The sequence below is a fragment of the Nycticebus coucang genome, chromosome 18, assembly GCF_027406575.1.
Source record: "Nycticebus coucang isolate mNycCou1 chromosome 18, mNycCou1.pri, whole genome shotgun sequence".
In the NCBI taxonomy this organism is placed as follows: domain Eukaryota; kingdom Metazoa; phylum Chordata; class Mammalia; order Primates; family Lorisidae; genus Nycticebus; species Nycticebus coucang.
Genome location: NC_069797.1, coordinates 74137463 through 74149035, shown reverse-complemented (window position 1 = coordinate 74149035; position 11573 = coordinate 74137463). Strand labels below are relative to the sequence as shown.

Here is an 11573-nt window from a genome sequence, read left to right as displayed (position 1 = left end):
TGAAGAGGTAATAGGTCTTTATTAAAAACTTTATCACCCAGAGGCAGTTAAATTTTATAATTTAAAACCCAGCCCACTACAAAAAGGGGGGATGGGAGGAATAAAAACTGTGCAACATTGACCAAAGGACTGAGACTGGCCCCACAGGGGCAGCCCCAGGGGCCAGGGAACTGCCCCCGCCCGAGGCCAGAAGCAGCTGCAGGGTAGAAACCAGGGGTGCCCCAGCCCCTGGCCCAGCCCCGTACATGGCCTCTCCCAGTGTCGCAGGGCCCCTAGGAAGGGCCCTCAGTAGTGTGCTCTTCATGCAGCCAGGATGTCCTTCCCATTCACTCTGCTGCAGGACATAGAGGGACGGGGCTCAGAATGGGTGGAATGAGGCACCCCAGTTGCCCACCCTGAGCCCAGACACTGCGGTTTCTAGTACACCTGCAGGGCGTGGGGCCCCTCCTCCTCTCCCTCCTGGGAAACATGTCCCCCTCACCCCAGCAGTACCCAAAAGCCAGAGCCCCTACCTCCTCCATTGCTGAGGCTGTACCCCACGGCCACTCGATGAGAACGCAAATTGCCATAGCTTCTGCATCAGCAAAGACAGGAAGTCACCATCCATGGAGGACCCTCACTGTCAGTGTTCTCTCAATCCCTCTCCCACAGCCATGGGGTCCCTCGGCCTGAGCAGTGACTTACCCTTGGTCACCCTCCAGAGTGCTCTGGATCTCCCTCAGGACTCCTGCAGGGTAGGGGTGTAGAACAGAGGCCCAGTGAGGCTGGCCAGCCGCTAGCCTTTCTCCCTTTGTTCCATGGGGTTCCACTCTGACCCCCTGTCCCCATTCCGACTCTAACTTCTGCCTTGACTCACTCTCATCATTGAGTAGAGCGTGCTCCATCACTGGGCCTGGCTTCTTCTCTAGAAGGTAGAGGCCAGGTCAGGCGAGCCCTGCCCTGGGCCCTCTTCTGCCTGGTTCTCTTTCCTGAGGTAGGGGTGTTAAAAGCCCCGAGCCCAGGGCTGGAAGGAATGCTGTTTCTCCTCTCACCCCAGATATTACCTGCTCACCTGGGGGTGCCCTTCCCTCCCATCCAACTCCAGTAGTGGTCCAGGTGTGGCCCTGGAGGCCAGTCTTACCCTCTCCGTCACTCTGGCTCCCTGAGTTCCTGTTGGGGGAGAGAGTGAAACAAGGCTCCTGGGATCCCTGCCCTGCCTCTGAAAGCCCCATTCCCATGAAGAATAAATAAAGTTTGGGTGGCCTGGCTGGCCCAAGCAGGGGGAGCCTAGTGGGTAAACTGAGCCCCACCCTGGACTGGCAGTTGTATGGGACAGAGGGCACAGGAAGAGGTGCAGAGAGCTTGGGAAGGCGGACGGGCTGGTTGGCAGGGAATGGGGCTCTGGCTAGTCAGTGGAGGGAGCTCAGGCATCACAGGGAAGCAGCAGAGGGAGAGGCTGGGGAGGCCTCTGGCCCTTCCACCCACCTGGCCCAGCCTGAGGCCTTTTCTGGGCCTGCCCCATTGCCAGGTCGGGTCTGGCTCTTGGTTTCTGCTGAATCCACCAGACACCGGGGCTCAACCAACCACTTCGTGGAGAGAGAGAAACGCTCAAACTCAGAGGGGGAGATCAGGTAGAAACCTGGAGTGGAAGAAAAGGCAGGTGAGGCCAGCCTAGGGCTCCTGGCCCTGCAGCTGAAGAGGAGCCTCCCCTATAGCTGCCCTCCCAAGGCCAATCCAGCCTTACTATGGATACAACACCCCATCCACCCTACCCCATCCAGCCCAGGTCCCCGCACCTGCCCCAGCCCTGCTTGCACACCTTGACCGTATTTGGTGAAGACACAAGAGGCGATGCCACTGACATCTTCCCGGCGGATGCAACTGTAGCGCACCTGGGGTTTGAGCAGGGGCAGCGAGACCACCTGGATGTCGCCCAGGTTGGTGAGGACCGCCAGGTGGTACTCCCCGTAATCCTCGGCCCGACAGCTACTGAAGTGGGCCACGCCGACCCGCCGCACGCGTGAGCCTTCCAGGGCCGTCAGCTTCAACTTCAGCTTGGCACTCACCTTGGGCAGCGTGAATACCTGGGGCAGGGGGTGACTGGTCACACCCATGGCTACAGCACAGTTCTATTGCTGCTGCTAACACCTCAACTCAACACAGCTCTCCGATGCAGATGCTGCACTCAAGACTGGGAGGATGCCAAGGTCACTGATGTCTGTGTCTGGGGGTTTTGTCCCTTCCGTAGACATGGGTCCTGACTCAATGTCCTCCACCTCTGACCCTGATGCCCAGGGACCCCACAAAAGACCCCTCCCCTTCCTTCCTGTGCCTCTGCAGCCCCGTAGACACAAATTTACACAAGACCTTGAGTCCCAGACATCACCGTTTGTATCCAGGGTCTCAGGCCCCTGGATGTCCCAGGGATTTCCAGTGACTCTACTGACACCTTGAACTGTTCCTCTGACACGACGAGCAGCTGGTGGCTTCCTTGCATATCTGGGCTCTTCGACAGGTCATGGGCCACCTCCAGGGGCTCGGGAAGGGGCACGCTGTGTCCGTCAAGCACAAGGATACCCACCACGGGCGCTCGGTGCATCAGCTGGATTTCCTTGGCTGTGGAAGGAGGCAGGCAGCAGGGCTGTGGGTGGGCAGCAAGGGAGCCACTGTCCTCCCCACCCAGGCAGCTTGAGTGCCCTCAGCTCTCCCCACTGGGCACTCACCCTGCTCTGCCCGTACTGGCTCATCCATCCTCCGCTCGGCTGGGGGAACACGCAGGGAGAAGGCATAGACGGTGCCCCCATTGGTGCCCGCCCACAGCGAGGGGCAGTGGCGGGAACCTGCAGAGAAGCAAAGGTTTGGGCATCTTACTCCTGGCTCTGGGAGTCAGGGGGCTGGGCAGCTAGGGCTCATGCCCGAGGTTTTCCCTCCTGGGAAAGCCAGAGAGATGCTAACTCTGACAATCACACATGCCTGTACACAGGTGATCCTGAACCTAGGACAGCCCCGCCCTTGCTGTGGAACAGCAGGAGAGAGCCCCACCCGGTGAGAGAAAACCAGCTGGGAAGTGGACACTCCCACTCGCCCACTGGAGCCCAGCAGGCACTGTGTCACCCCAATCCTCACAGTCACTCTAGGAAAAAGAACCGATTCCCCCATTTCATAGAGGGGGAACCTGAGGCCCAGAAAAATTCAGTGATGTGTCCAAGCCTATGCTTCTAGAGAGGGGTGGAGCCTGAACATGAAGCAATGCCAGGCTGACTTGGAGGCCCAGGAGGGGGCTCTGGTCTGCCCCTACTCATAAGGGGAAACCCCTCTCAGGTCTCATCAGGCAGAAGCTTCTTGCATGCCCGTCCTAGCCCAGGCTGACCACTCACTGTCCCTCAGGTAGGTGTCAGCAAAGTAGAGTGTCCGGACGAAGCCTGTGAAGGAGTCCTCCGCGGACCGGGCCTCGATCCTACGTTGCACAGGCGCCAGCTCCATGTTCTGCAGGCCTGCCCGCTCTACCTTGGCGCGCCCCTCCAGCACCTGCAGCAGTTTGGGATGGCCTGAGGGTTGGCTCTGGCCTCGCCTCCCCAGGGGCTTTGTTTGTTCAATGCTGATCCTTCCGGGGTAAGGGGGCCGCAGCCATGCCAACCACCTGCCTGGCCTGTGTCCGAAAGGACGATGTCCAAGTGGGAGATGCCCCAAGGGGAGCCTGCCTGGCCTCCCAGTCAGGTGGAGGGGAAAGTGGGCAGAACAAGAAAGTCACTGATATTTCCTGAGTCTTAACTCTCGGGTATGCACTACAACTGCAGCCTTTCACACTTGGGGAAGTGAGCCTATGTGGCTCAGACCGGGAGCCTTGGCTGGCAGCCAGGCAAGCCTGTGGAGGAACGGTGTTGTGGAACCCCTGCTGGCTGTTCTGGCTCTGGGGGGCTGGACTCGCAGCCGCCTCAGCCTCACCTCTCCTGGGGCACCACCTGGCCGCCGCTTCCGGCTGGATGCCCTGCTGCGGCGCATTCGCCGAAAGGACTGGCGTAGGGACTTCTTGAGGGACTTCACTCGGGACAGCGGGCCCTCAAAGGCTAGTTGGTCGCTGGGGTGCAGCGTGCATCTGGAAGTGGGGGACATCGGCCGTCAGTGCTGCCAAGGCCCGGGGATCCTCAGCAGGCCCCTCTCCCAGCCCTGACCCCCAGCCTTGCTGCTCACTTCACAAACACCTGCCGCCGCTGCTGGTGGTCAAAGAGGCCGAAGCCATGGCTGGTGCCAAAGGCCACAAGCCGCCACTCTGAGTGCAGGGCCAAGGAGGTGACCACAGCCGGGGGCTGGCACTGCACTAACACGAAGGGCTGGAAGCCAGGCTCAAAGCGCACGGGTCCCGAGCGGGCGGCCAGGCGCTCATGCCCCTTCCAGCGGTAGCCGTCCTGGTCCTGCAGTAGGTCGGCTTCCACCTGCTCCACGGTCTGCTCCGCCGCCTCGTCATTCAGCTCCAGCACCAGCACCTGGCAGGAGGCAGGTGGTCAGCAGGCCCCAGCAAAGGGGCGGCAGGACTTCGGAAATCCTGACACAGGACAGTGAAGGACCTGGGACCCATGTCAAGGCTCAGGGCCTAAGCGGGGCCCTCATTCTGATTCCTGGAGGTGGAACCACTGCCCTGGGGACTTTTTTTTTTTCTTTTTTTTAAGAGATAGAGTCTCACTTTATGGCCCTCGGTAGAGTGCTGTGGCATCACACAGCTCACAGCAACCTCCAACTCCTGGGCTTAAGCGATTCTCCTGCCTCAGCCTCCCGAATAGCTGGGACTACAGGCGCCCACCACAACGCAGGCTATTTTTTTTTTTTTTTTTTTTTTTTGAGACAGAGTCTCACTTTATCATCCTCAGTAGAGTGCCATGGCGTCATAGCTTAGGCGATTTTCTTGCCTCATCCTCCAAGTAGCTGGGACTACACGTGCCCTGCAGAATGACCGGCTATTTTTTTATTGCAATTTGGCCAGGGCTGGGTTGAAACCTGCCACCCTTGGTATATGGACCTGGCACCCTACCCATTGAACCACAGGCGCTGCCCCCCCAGGGACTTTTTTTTTTTGAGACAGAGTCTCACTTTGTTACCCTTGGTAGAGTGCCTGGGGTCACAACTCACAGCAACCTCCAACTCTTTTTTCTTTTTTTTTGAGACAGAGCCTCAAGCTGTCACCCTGGGTAGAGTACCATGGCATTAGAGCTCACAGCAACCACCAACTCCTGGGTTCAAGCAATTCTCCTGCCTCTGCCTCCCAAGTAGCTGGGACTACAGGTGCCCACCACAACGCCCGGCTATATTTTGGTTGCAGCAGCCATCATTGTTGTTTGGTGGCCCGAGCTAGATTTGAACCCACCAGCTCAGGTGTATGTGGCTGGTGCCTTAGCTGCTTGAGCCACAGGCACCGAGCCACCAACTCTTAGGCTCAAGTGATTCTCTTGCCTCAGCCTCCCAAGTAGCTGGAACTACAGGTGCCTGCCAAAACGCCTGGCTATTTTTAGAGACGGTCTTGCTCTGGCTCAGGCTAGTCTCAAACCCATGAACTCAGGCAATCCACCTGCCTCAGCCTCCGAAGTGCTGGGATTACAGGCGTGAGCCACCATGCCAGGCCCAGGGACTTGACTTTTCTTTTCTTTTTTTTTTGTAGAGACAGAGTTTCACTTTATGGCCCTTGGTAGAGTGCCATGGCATCACACAGCTCACAGCAACCTCCAACTCCTAGGCTTAAACGATTCTCTTGCCTCAGCCTCCCGAGTAGCTGGGACTACAGGCGCCCGCCACAATGCCCAGCTATTTTTTTGGTTGCAGTTCAGCCGGGCGGGTTTGAACCCGCCACCCTCGGTATATGGGGCCGGCGCCTTACCGACTGAGCCACAGGCGCCGCCCGGGACTTTTCTTTTGATGGGCTCAAGCAATGCCATCCATTGGGAAGAGAATGACAGCATGTGCTCCAGGTGACACCATTAGGCGGGTGCCCAGGAGGCTGTCCTCCAGTCCTGAGAAGGCTGCTTGCTCAGCCAACCAGGGCGTCTACTCCTGCCCTGGTCCTCACCCTGTGCAGCCTGATACCTGTCCTGCCGTGCCTGCCACAGCCAGGTAGCCACTGTATTTGCACAGGAAAATCTTCTGGATGCCCAGCCGGGGGTCATCGCTGTAGGGGTCGAAGGAACCCACCTGCCAAGGAGAGGGCCCCTATGAGTGGCCACAGGGGCTGAACCCAGCCCTTCCCCACCCTCCTTGGTTCCCAGGCTAGTGGCCTTACCTTGCGGAGAGGGGGCCACTCATCCTCGCCCTGGGCATTGAGGTTCTCACTGGGATCCGTGTCAGTGAGGAACACGCGCACTGTGCTGAGTTTGTACAGCAGCCGCAGGCACACGCCGGAGGCGTCCCAGAACCGCACTGTGCCATCCTCATGCCTGTGGGCACAGCCGCCTGCCCGCCATGAGAGGATGCCGGCTGGGGTGCCCAGGGCTGGTATACACCCCGTGGGCTCTGTTCCCATCCCAATGTATCATACTGGGAAAAGGAAGAGTGGCATCGAAGTCACTTACCCGGTGAGCAGCAGGTCTCTCTGGGGCGGGGCTGGGGACAGGCTGGTGCCACCGTCGATGGGCCACTCCTGGAGGAGGAGACCCAGGAGTCAGTGGGAGAATTTGGCTAAGGCCAAGGTGGGGTGGGGCAGGGCAGGGCAGGGAGCTGGACCTACCATGGTGGAGAACTGCGCATTCTGCAGGCTGCCGGCCGCAATGATCCTTTCCCAAAGCTTCAGGGGGATATTGGAGACGTGGTGGGAGCAGGTGATAGCAGAGCAGTGGAGGGAGGCCAAGTAGGGCAGCTGCACTGGCGGCCAGCCTGCCGTCTGCAGGTCAATCACCACCAGCTCCTCTTCAGCCAACACCACCAGGGCATAAGGGTCATCAAAGGCTGAGGATATAAGCCCAGGGTCAGGGGCCAGCAGGACAAAGGCCAGTGCTATGGAATCACAAGCTCCATGGTGGGAGCCAGAGAATCTGCAGATCCGGAAGCCCTGCTCTCGGTGGCTTGAGCAGAGTCCACCTCCAGGAGGGCAGAGGTGTGGGAATAGCCCTGCCTCTCTGTCCAAAGCTGCTGAGAGCTAACCAGCCAGAAGTTCCAGGGAGGGACTCACTGGGCTGGAACCAGGGCTCCAGCCAGGGATAGAAGGCAAGGCCTCAACCAGGAAATGGGCCCCAGAGCCTTGAACTGAGCCTGCTGACTGGTTCTTCCTCTGCTGGGCCTGCTCTCCCTGCCTGGGGTAACTGGCCCTGGCTCAGACACACCTGCTGATACTCTCCAGGTGGGCAGAAGCCAGCATGGCCTTATTGCACACAACCACCTCACTCAGGCCAGGCCTGTTAGAGCCCAACAAATGCACGCTGGTGACAAAACCTTCATTTCATCTTCTCTTCTTCACCCCTCTGCTCCCTGTACCTTCCTCCCCAGCCTATGCTGCCCTCACCAGGCTCCACGCAGCCACTGTTGGAGGACCTCCCTGGCCCACATCCTATTTCTATAAATGAAGCTGTCCTGGGACACAGGTCAACCCTTGGGAGTGTCTTGTCTGTGGCTGCATCTGCTCTGCAATGGCAGGACAATAGTGTGGTGACAGAGAAGAAATTTGTCACTCAGTCCTCTACAGAAACAAGTGCAGGCCCTGTCTGGGATCTCAGCCAGTGCCACCATCACACTTTACTTGACAATCAGGGGCCTTTCTGAGCAGAGGCCAGATTACAGCACCTCCGTGTGGGCCCCACATCTCTCAAAATACACCCAAAATCCTTCGCGGGCCTCTACTGTCCTATGTGATCTGGGGCCACCACGTCTGGAGTCACCTCCAGTCACTCCAGAGCCCTCCCTCCATCCCCAGCTCCTTGGGGCAAGCCAAGTATCCCAGCCCAGTCTTTGCCCTCCATGACCCCTACGGGGGCCAGCCCCATGCTCTAGGTCAGTGCAATGTCTATGCGATTATTTCCCCTTACCAAGCCTGCTGGCCCTCCATCCTGTCTAAATTGGCCCTGCCCCCCGAAACCTGGTTTTGCTCCTTCTTGTCTCTGACATTACCCATCAACCTGGTCACTCATCTCCCCACACTGGAATCTAGTCCCACAGGAGCAGGGGCTTTGTCTGTCTGTCCCTGAAGACAGCTTGGCACACAACTGCTCACTAAATAGGACCATCTGGCCAGATCCCACAAAGCAGAACAATCACTTAAGCACCTCAGGGTGCCCACATCTTGCTTGAGGGGTGCACCCCCCACCTCCATATCCTGGTTGCTGGAACCGGGAGGGAGCTGGGGATGCAGTCACAGGAAGGTGGCCTGCCTAGAAAACCCCACTGGTGGGGACCAGGTGCAGTGGCTCATGCCTATAATCCTAGTACTCTGGGAGGCCGAGGCGGATGGATCGCCCTGAGCTCACGGGTTCGAGACCAGCCTGAACAAGGGTGAGACCCCTTCTCTAAAAATAGCTGGGTATGGGTGGCACCTGTGGCTCAACAGAATAGGGTGCCGGCCCCATATGCCGGAGGTGGTGGGTTCAGGCCCAGCCCCAGCCAAAACCTGCAAAAATAAATAAATAAATAAATATTAAAAAAAAAAAAAATAGCTGGGTATTGTGGCAGGCGCCTGTAGTCCCAGCTACTCAGGAGGCTGAGGCAAGAGAATCACTGGAGCCCAAGAGTTTGAGGTTGCTGTGAGCTATGACGCCACAGGACTCTAACGAGGGTAACACAGTGAGACTCTGTCTCAAAAAAAAAAAAAAACCCCAAAAACAAAACAAAACAAAAAAAACCAACCCCACTGGACTTAAATATGTAGCTGAGCAAGTTTCCTCCCTGGCTTCCTGCCTGCTCTACTGGGGGTCAGGTCCAGTTAGCCAAAGACACTGGGAGCCACCACAGCTCAAGAGCCCCCAGGCTATATGCCAGGGCAGCACTGGGCCCTGCTTGTAGTATCCAGGGTGAGGAGGGAGATGAGGCTGAAAAAAAAGAAGCTGGTTTGGAGCCCCCCTCATGGTGGAGAAGCAGGAGAGCACAGGCCAGGTGTCTGAAGAGCCCCGCCTCCCTCCCTCCTGGCACACAGCTGAGACCTCCTCTCCAGGTTTCCACATCAGCCCTTTCTGGTCTTGCCTGTCACCTAATTTATGAGGGTGCCTCAGGGCTTTGCGGCTCTGCTGGAGCTCCAGGAGGGTGGCCCAGTGTTGGTCCCACATGGCCACCTCCTGCCCTGCCCAGAAGAAAGTCTTCACCATGTCTAGGCTGGGTAGGTGTTAAACCCAACAATGCTGACCTGACCCCCTGAGCCAAGTCCCATCAGAGTACAGGAAGGTGGGGCCAGGCAGAGTCCCCAGCTGGGGAGGATGCAGAAAGAAAAGAGGCAGACTGAAGCTACCTCAGTGGCATTGAGAAGGTGTGCAGTGAGGCTCAGAGACCCAGAACACCCAGGTTTGGGAACTCCTGAGCAGGTTCCCACCTGGACCTGCTCCACACAACCTCTCCCTCACCCAACCCTGCACACCTACTCTCTTACCAGCCGAGGGGTCTGCCTCAGTGATGACAGTGAAGTCGATGACACGGGAGGTGAAGTCGAAGGCCGTCTGCTGGCCATCATGGACCACTGAGATGCAGTGGCGGTCCCCGTAGCTGGCCCGTGGCATGCCACCCTGGAATACGGTGAAGGGCAACCTGGCAGGCACAGAGGAGTGGGGGGTGGGCCTGGCATGCAGGACCAGCCTTTGTGTCAGGTCTCTGGGAGGGGGGACAGTCTCAGGGTGATCACTCAGTCAAGGTCCCAAGGAGGGGCTGGGGATGGCTGGACCCCATTTCTTCCTGAATGCAACAGCCCAGGAAGTTGGGGGTTAGTGGGGGCACCCAGGCCAAGGGTTCTGAATCTCAGCAGCCCCTTTTGGTAACCCTGAGTGCTCCCCAGAATCATCTTGTCTAAGGAAATGGAGCTGCTAGTAAAGGAGTTTAAAATCTGCTGATTGAAATCACTGCTACAGGGGCGGCGCCTGTGGCTCAGCGGGTAGGGCGCCGGTCCCATATGCCGGAGGTGGCGGGTTCAAACCCAGCCCCAGCCAAATTAAAAAAAAAAAAAAAAAAGAAATCACCGCTACAGGAGGGAGGGTGGCAGGAGGCAGGAGTGGGAATGACTTTTGCAGGAGTTGAGCCACTGAGTGGTGAGTCCACCCCTCTCTCCCATCCCAGTGTCCAAGACCCCACCGTGGGACCTGAAGGTGTTCACTAGCCACTGTCTCCCCAAGCAGAAGCCTGAGCAGCCTTCTCAGCTCTCCAGGAAAGTTCTAGAAAGAGGACAGAGCACCAATACATACCCCTGCTTGGTGGTCAGCCAGAAGATTTTGGTAATAGCTTTGCAAGGAAATGGACCTAAAAGAAAATGAATTAGCTTGAATGGATCCCCCCACTCGCAGACATGTGCTGGTCCCCACAGACACAGATTTTTCATGCCCATACCCAGGTGGTACAACTATGCCTGGGAGAGTTGCTCTGAGTGGTTCCCTGGGAGAGCCACAATGGGCCATCAGGAAACCTGTTATGTGGCTTTTTTTGTTTTTCCCCCAAGGTACTGAGGGGGTACCAATGCTTTTGTTGTATGGTTTGAGTCAGGGCTATACACGTGTCCATCACCCAAATGGGGTCCATCATATCCATGTGCTGTGAGGCTTTAAACAAACCCTTTACTCTCTCTGGCCCCAAGATTTGGTGCTATGAATTGGGCACCCCACAATTGAACATGGCCTCAGGGCCAGGCTCAGCCGGAGGGGGAACACTTACCATAAGGCACAAGGCTGCGGAGGGGCTCTGGGTGCTGGGCGTCTCTGGACATGGACCACTGGCAGTAGCTGCCATCGGAATGACAGCTGACAAGCAGGCGGCCATCCCGCTGCCAACAGACACTCTCCAATTGCTTCAGAGGAGGAAGAGGAGAGAGAGAATAGCTGGCTGAGATGGTGGCATTCCCATTGCCTGTACCCCTGTATTTTGACACTAGGGTGCATATGCCTTGAGGTGGCCTGGGAAAGCCATGTGACGATGCTGCCATCCCAGGGACTGCCTACCTGGCTGCAGAGGAAGTGGCAGAACACGTGGCTACCCTGCAGGTCCCAGATGACAATGAGGCCTCGGCTGTATCCGATCAAGATCTGGTTAGGGTCTTGAGGGTGCTCCTGCAGTGCCTCCACCATTTCGAACACCCGCCGCTGGCGGGCCTCCTCCGGCAAGCTGGGTGAGGGAAGAGTCATGAGCCCACACCACCAACCACCAGTGGGTATGGCCTAGAGCATGGACACAGGGATGATGGAAAAGATGGCCAGGACACGGTGCCAGGGGAGCAAAGCTTCGTGTGGAACAGAACACCGGTGGATGAACAACCTCTAAGGATACAAGCGCAGGTGGTACAGTTATAAGTAAGCATGACCCATGCTATAAGAATGTGTCAAACTATATATTCGCATTTAGTACATTTCTGTAAATAGGTGGCATATCATAATAAAAAAGATTTTTAGATCCACAAAATGAAACTGTTAGTTGGCCTGGCCCCTTGAACCTTGACCCAT

General features: G+C 57.4%; 1 protein-coding gene across 12 annotated transcripts in view; it reads right to left on the bottom strand.

The window, feature by feature from the left end:
- The window catches only part of LLGL2 (LLGL scribble cell polarity complex component 2), a 42244-nt gene continuing 30671 nt past the window's right edge, over positions 1-11573 (bottom strand). For 9 of the 12 annotated variants that reach the window (XR_008375575.1, XR_008375576.1, XR_008375572.1 and 6 more), the window contains 18 exons: positions 11076-11238; positions 10792-10924; positions 10329-10383; positions 9527-9681; positions 6689-6906; positions 6534-6601; positions 6245-6398; positions 6052-6156; positions 4171-4463; positions 3925-4075; positions 3357-3507; positions 2703-2819; positions 2429-2595; positions 1799-2063; positions 1465-1618; positions 857-1149; positions 685-727; positions 518-574 (listed from right to left, as the gene is read on the bottom strand). Coding sequence is in view for 3 of the 12 variants with exons in the window: in XM_053569524.1 (XP_053425499.1) it covers positions 327-334; positions 513-574; positions 685-727; positions 857-904; positions 1121-1149; positions 1465-1618; positions 1799-2063; positions 2429-2595; positions 2703-2819; positions 3357-3507; positions 3925-4075; positions 4171-4463; positions 6052-6156; positions 6245-6398; positions 6534-6601; positions 6689-6906; positions 9527-9681; positions 10329-10383; positions 10792-10924; positions 11076-11238 (2539 nt within the window). In the remaining 9 variants the exon portion in view is untranslated. Of the gene's footprint in view, positions 335-512; positions 575-684; positions 728-856; positions 1150-1464; positions 1619-1798; positions 2064-2428; positions 2596-2702; positions 2820-3356; positions 3508-3924; positions 4076-4170; positions 4464-6051; positions 6157-6244; positions 6415-6533; positions 6602-6688; positions 6907-9526; positions 9682-10328; positions 10384-10791; positions 10925-11075; positions 11239-11573 lie in introns of those variants that run through there. The other 3 variants (XM_053569524.1, XM_053569526.1, XM_053569527.1) reach the window with 3 other exon arrangements.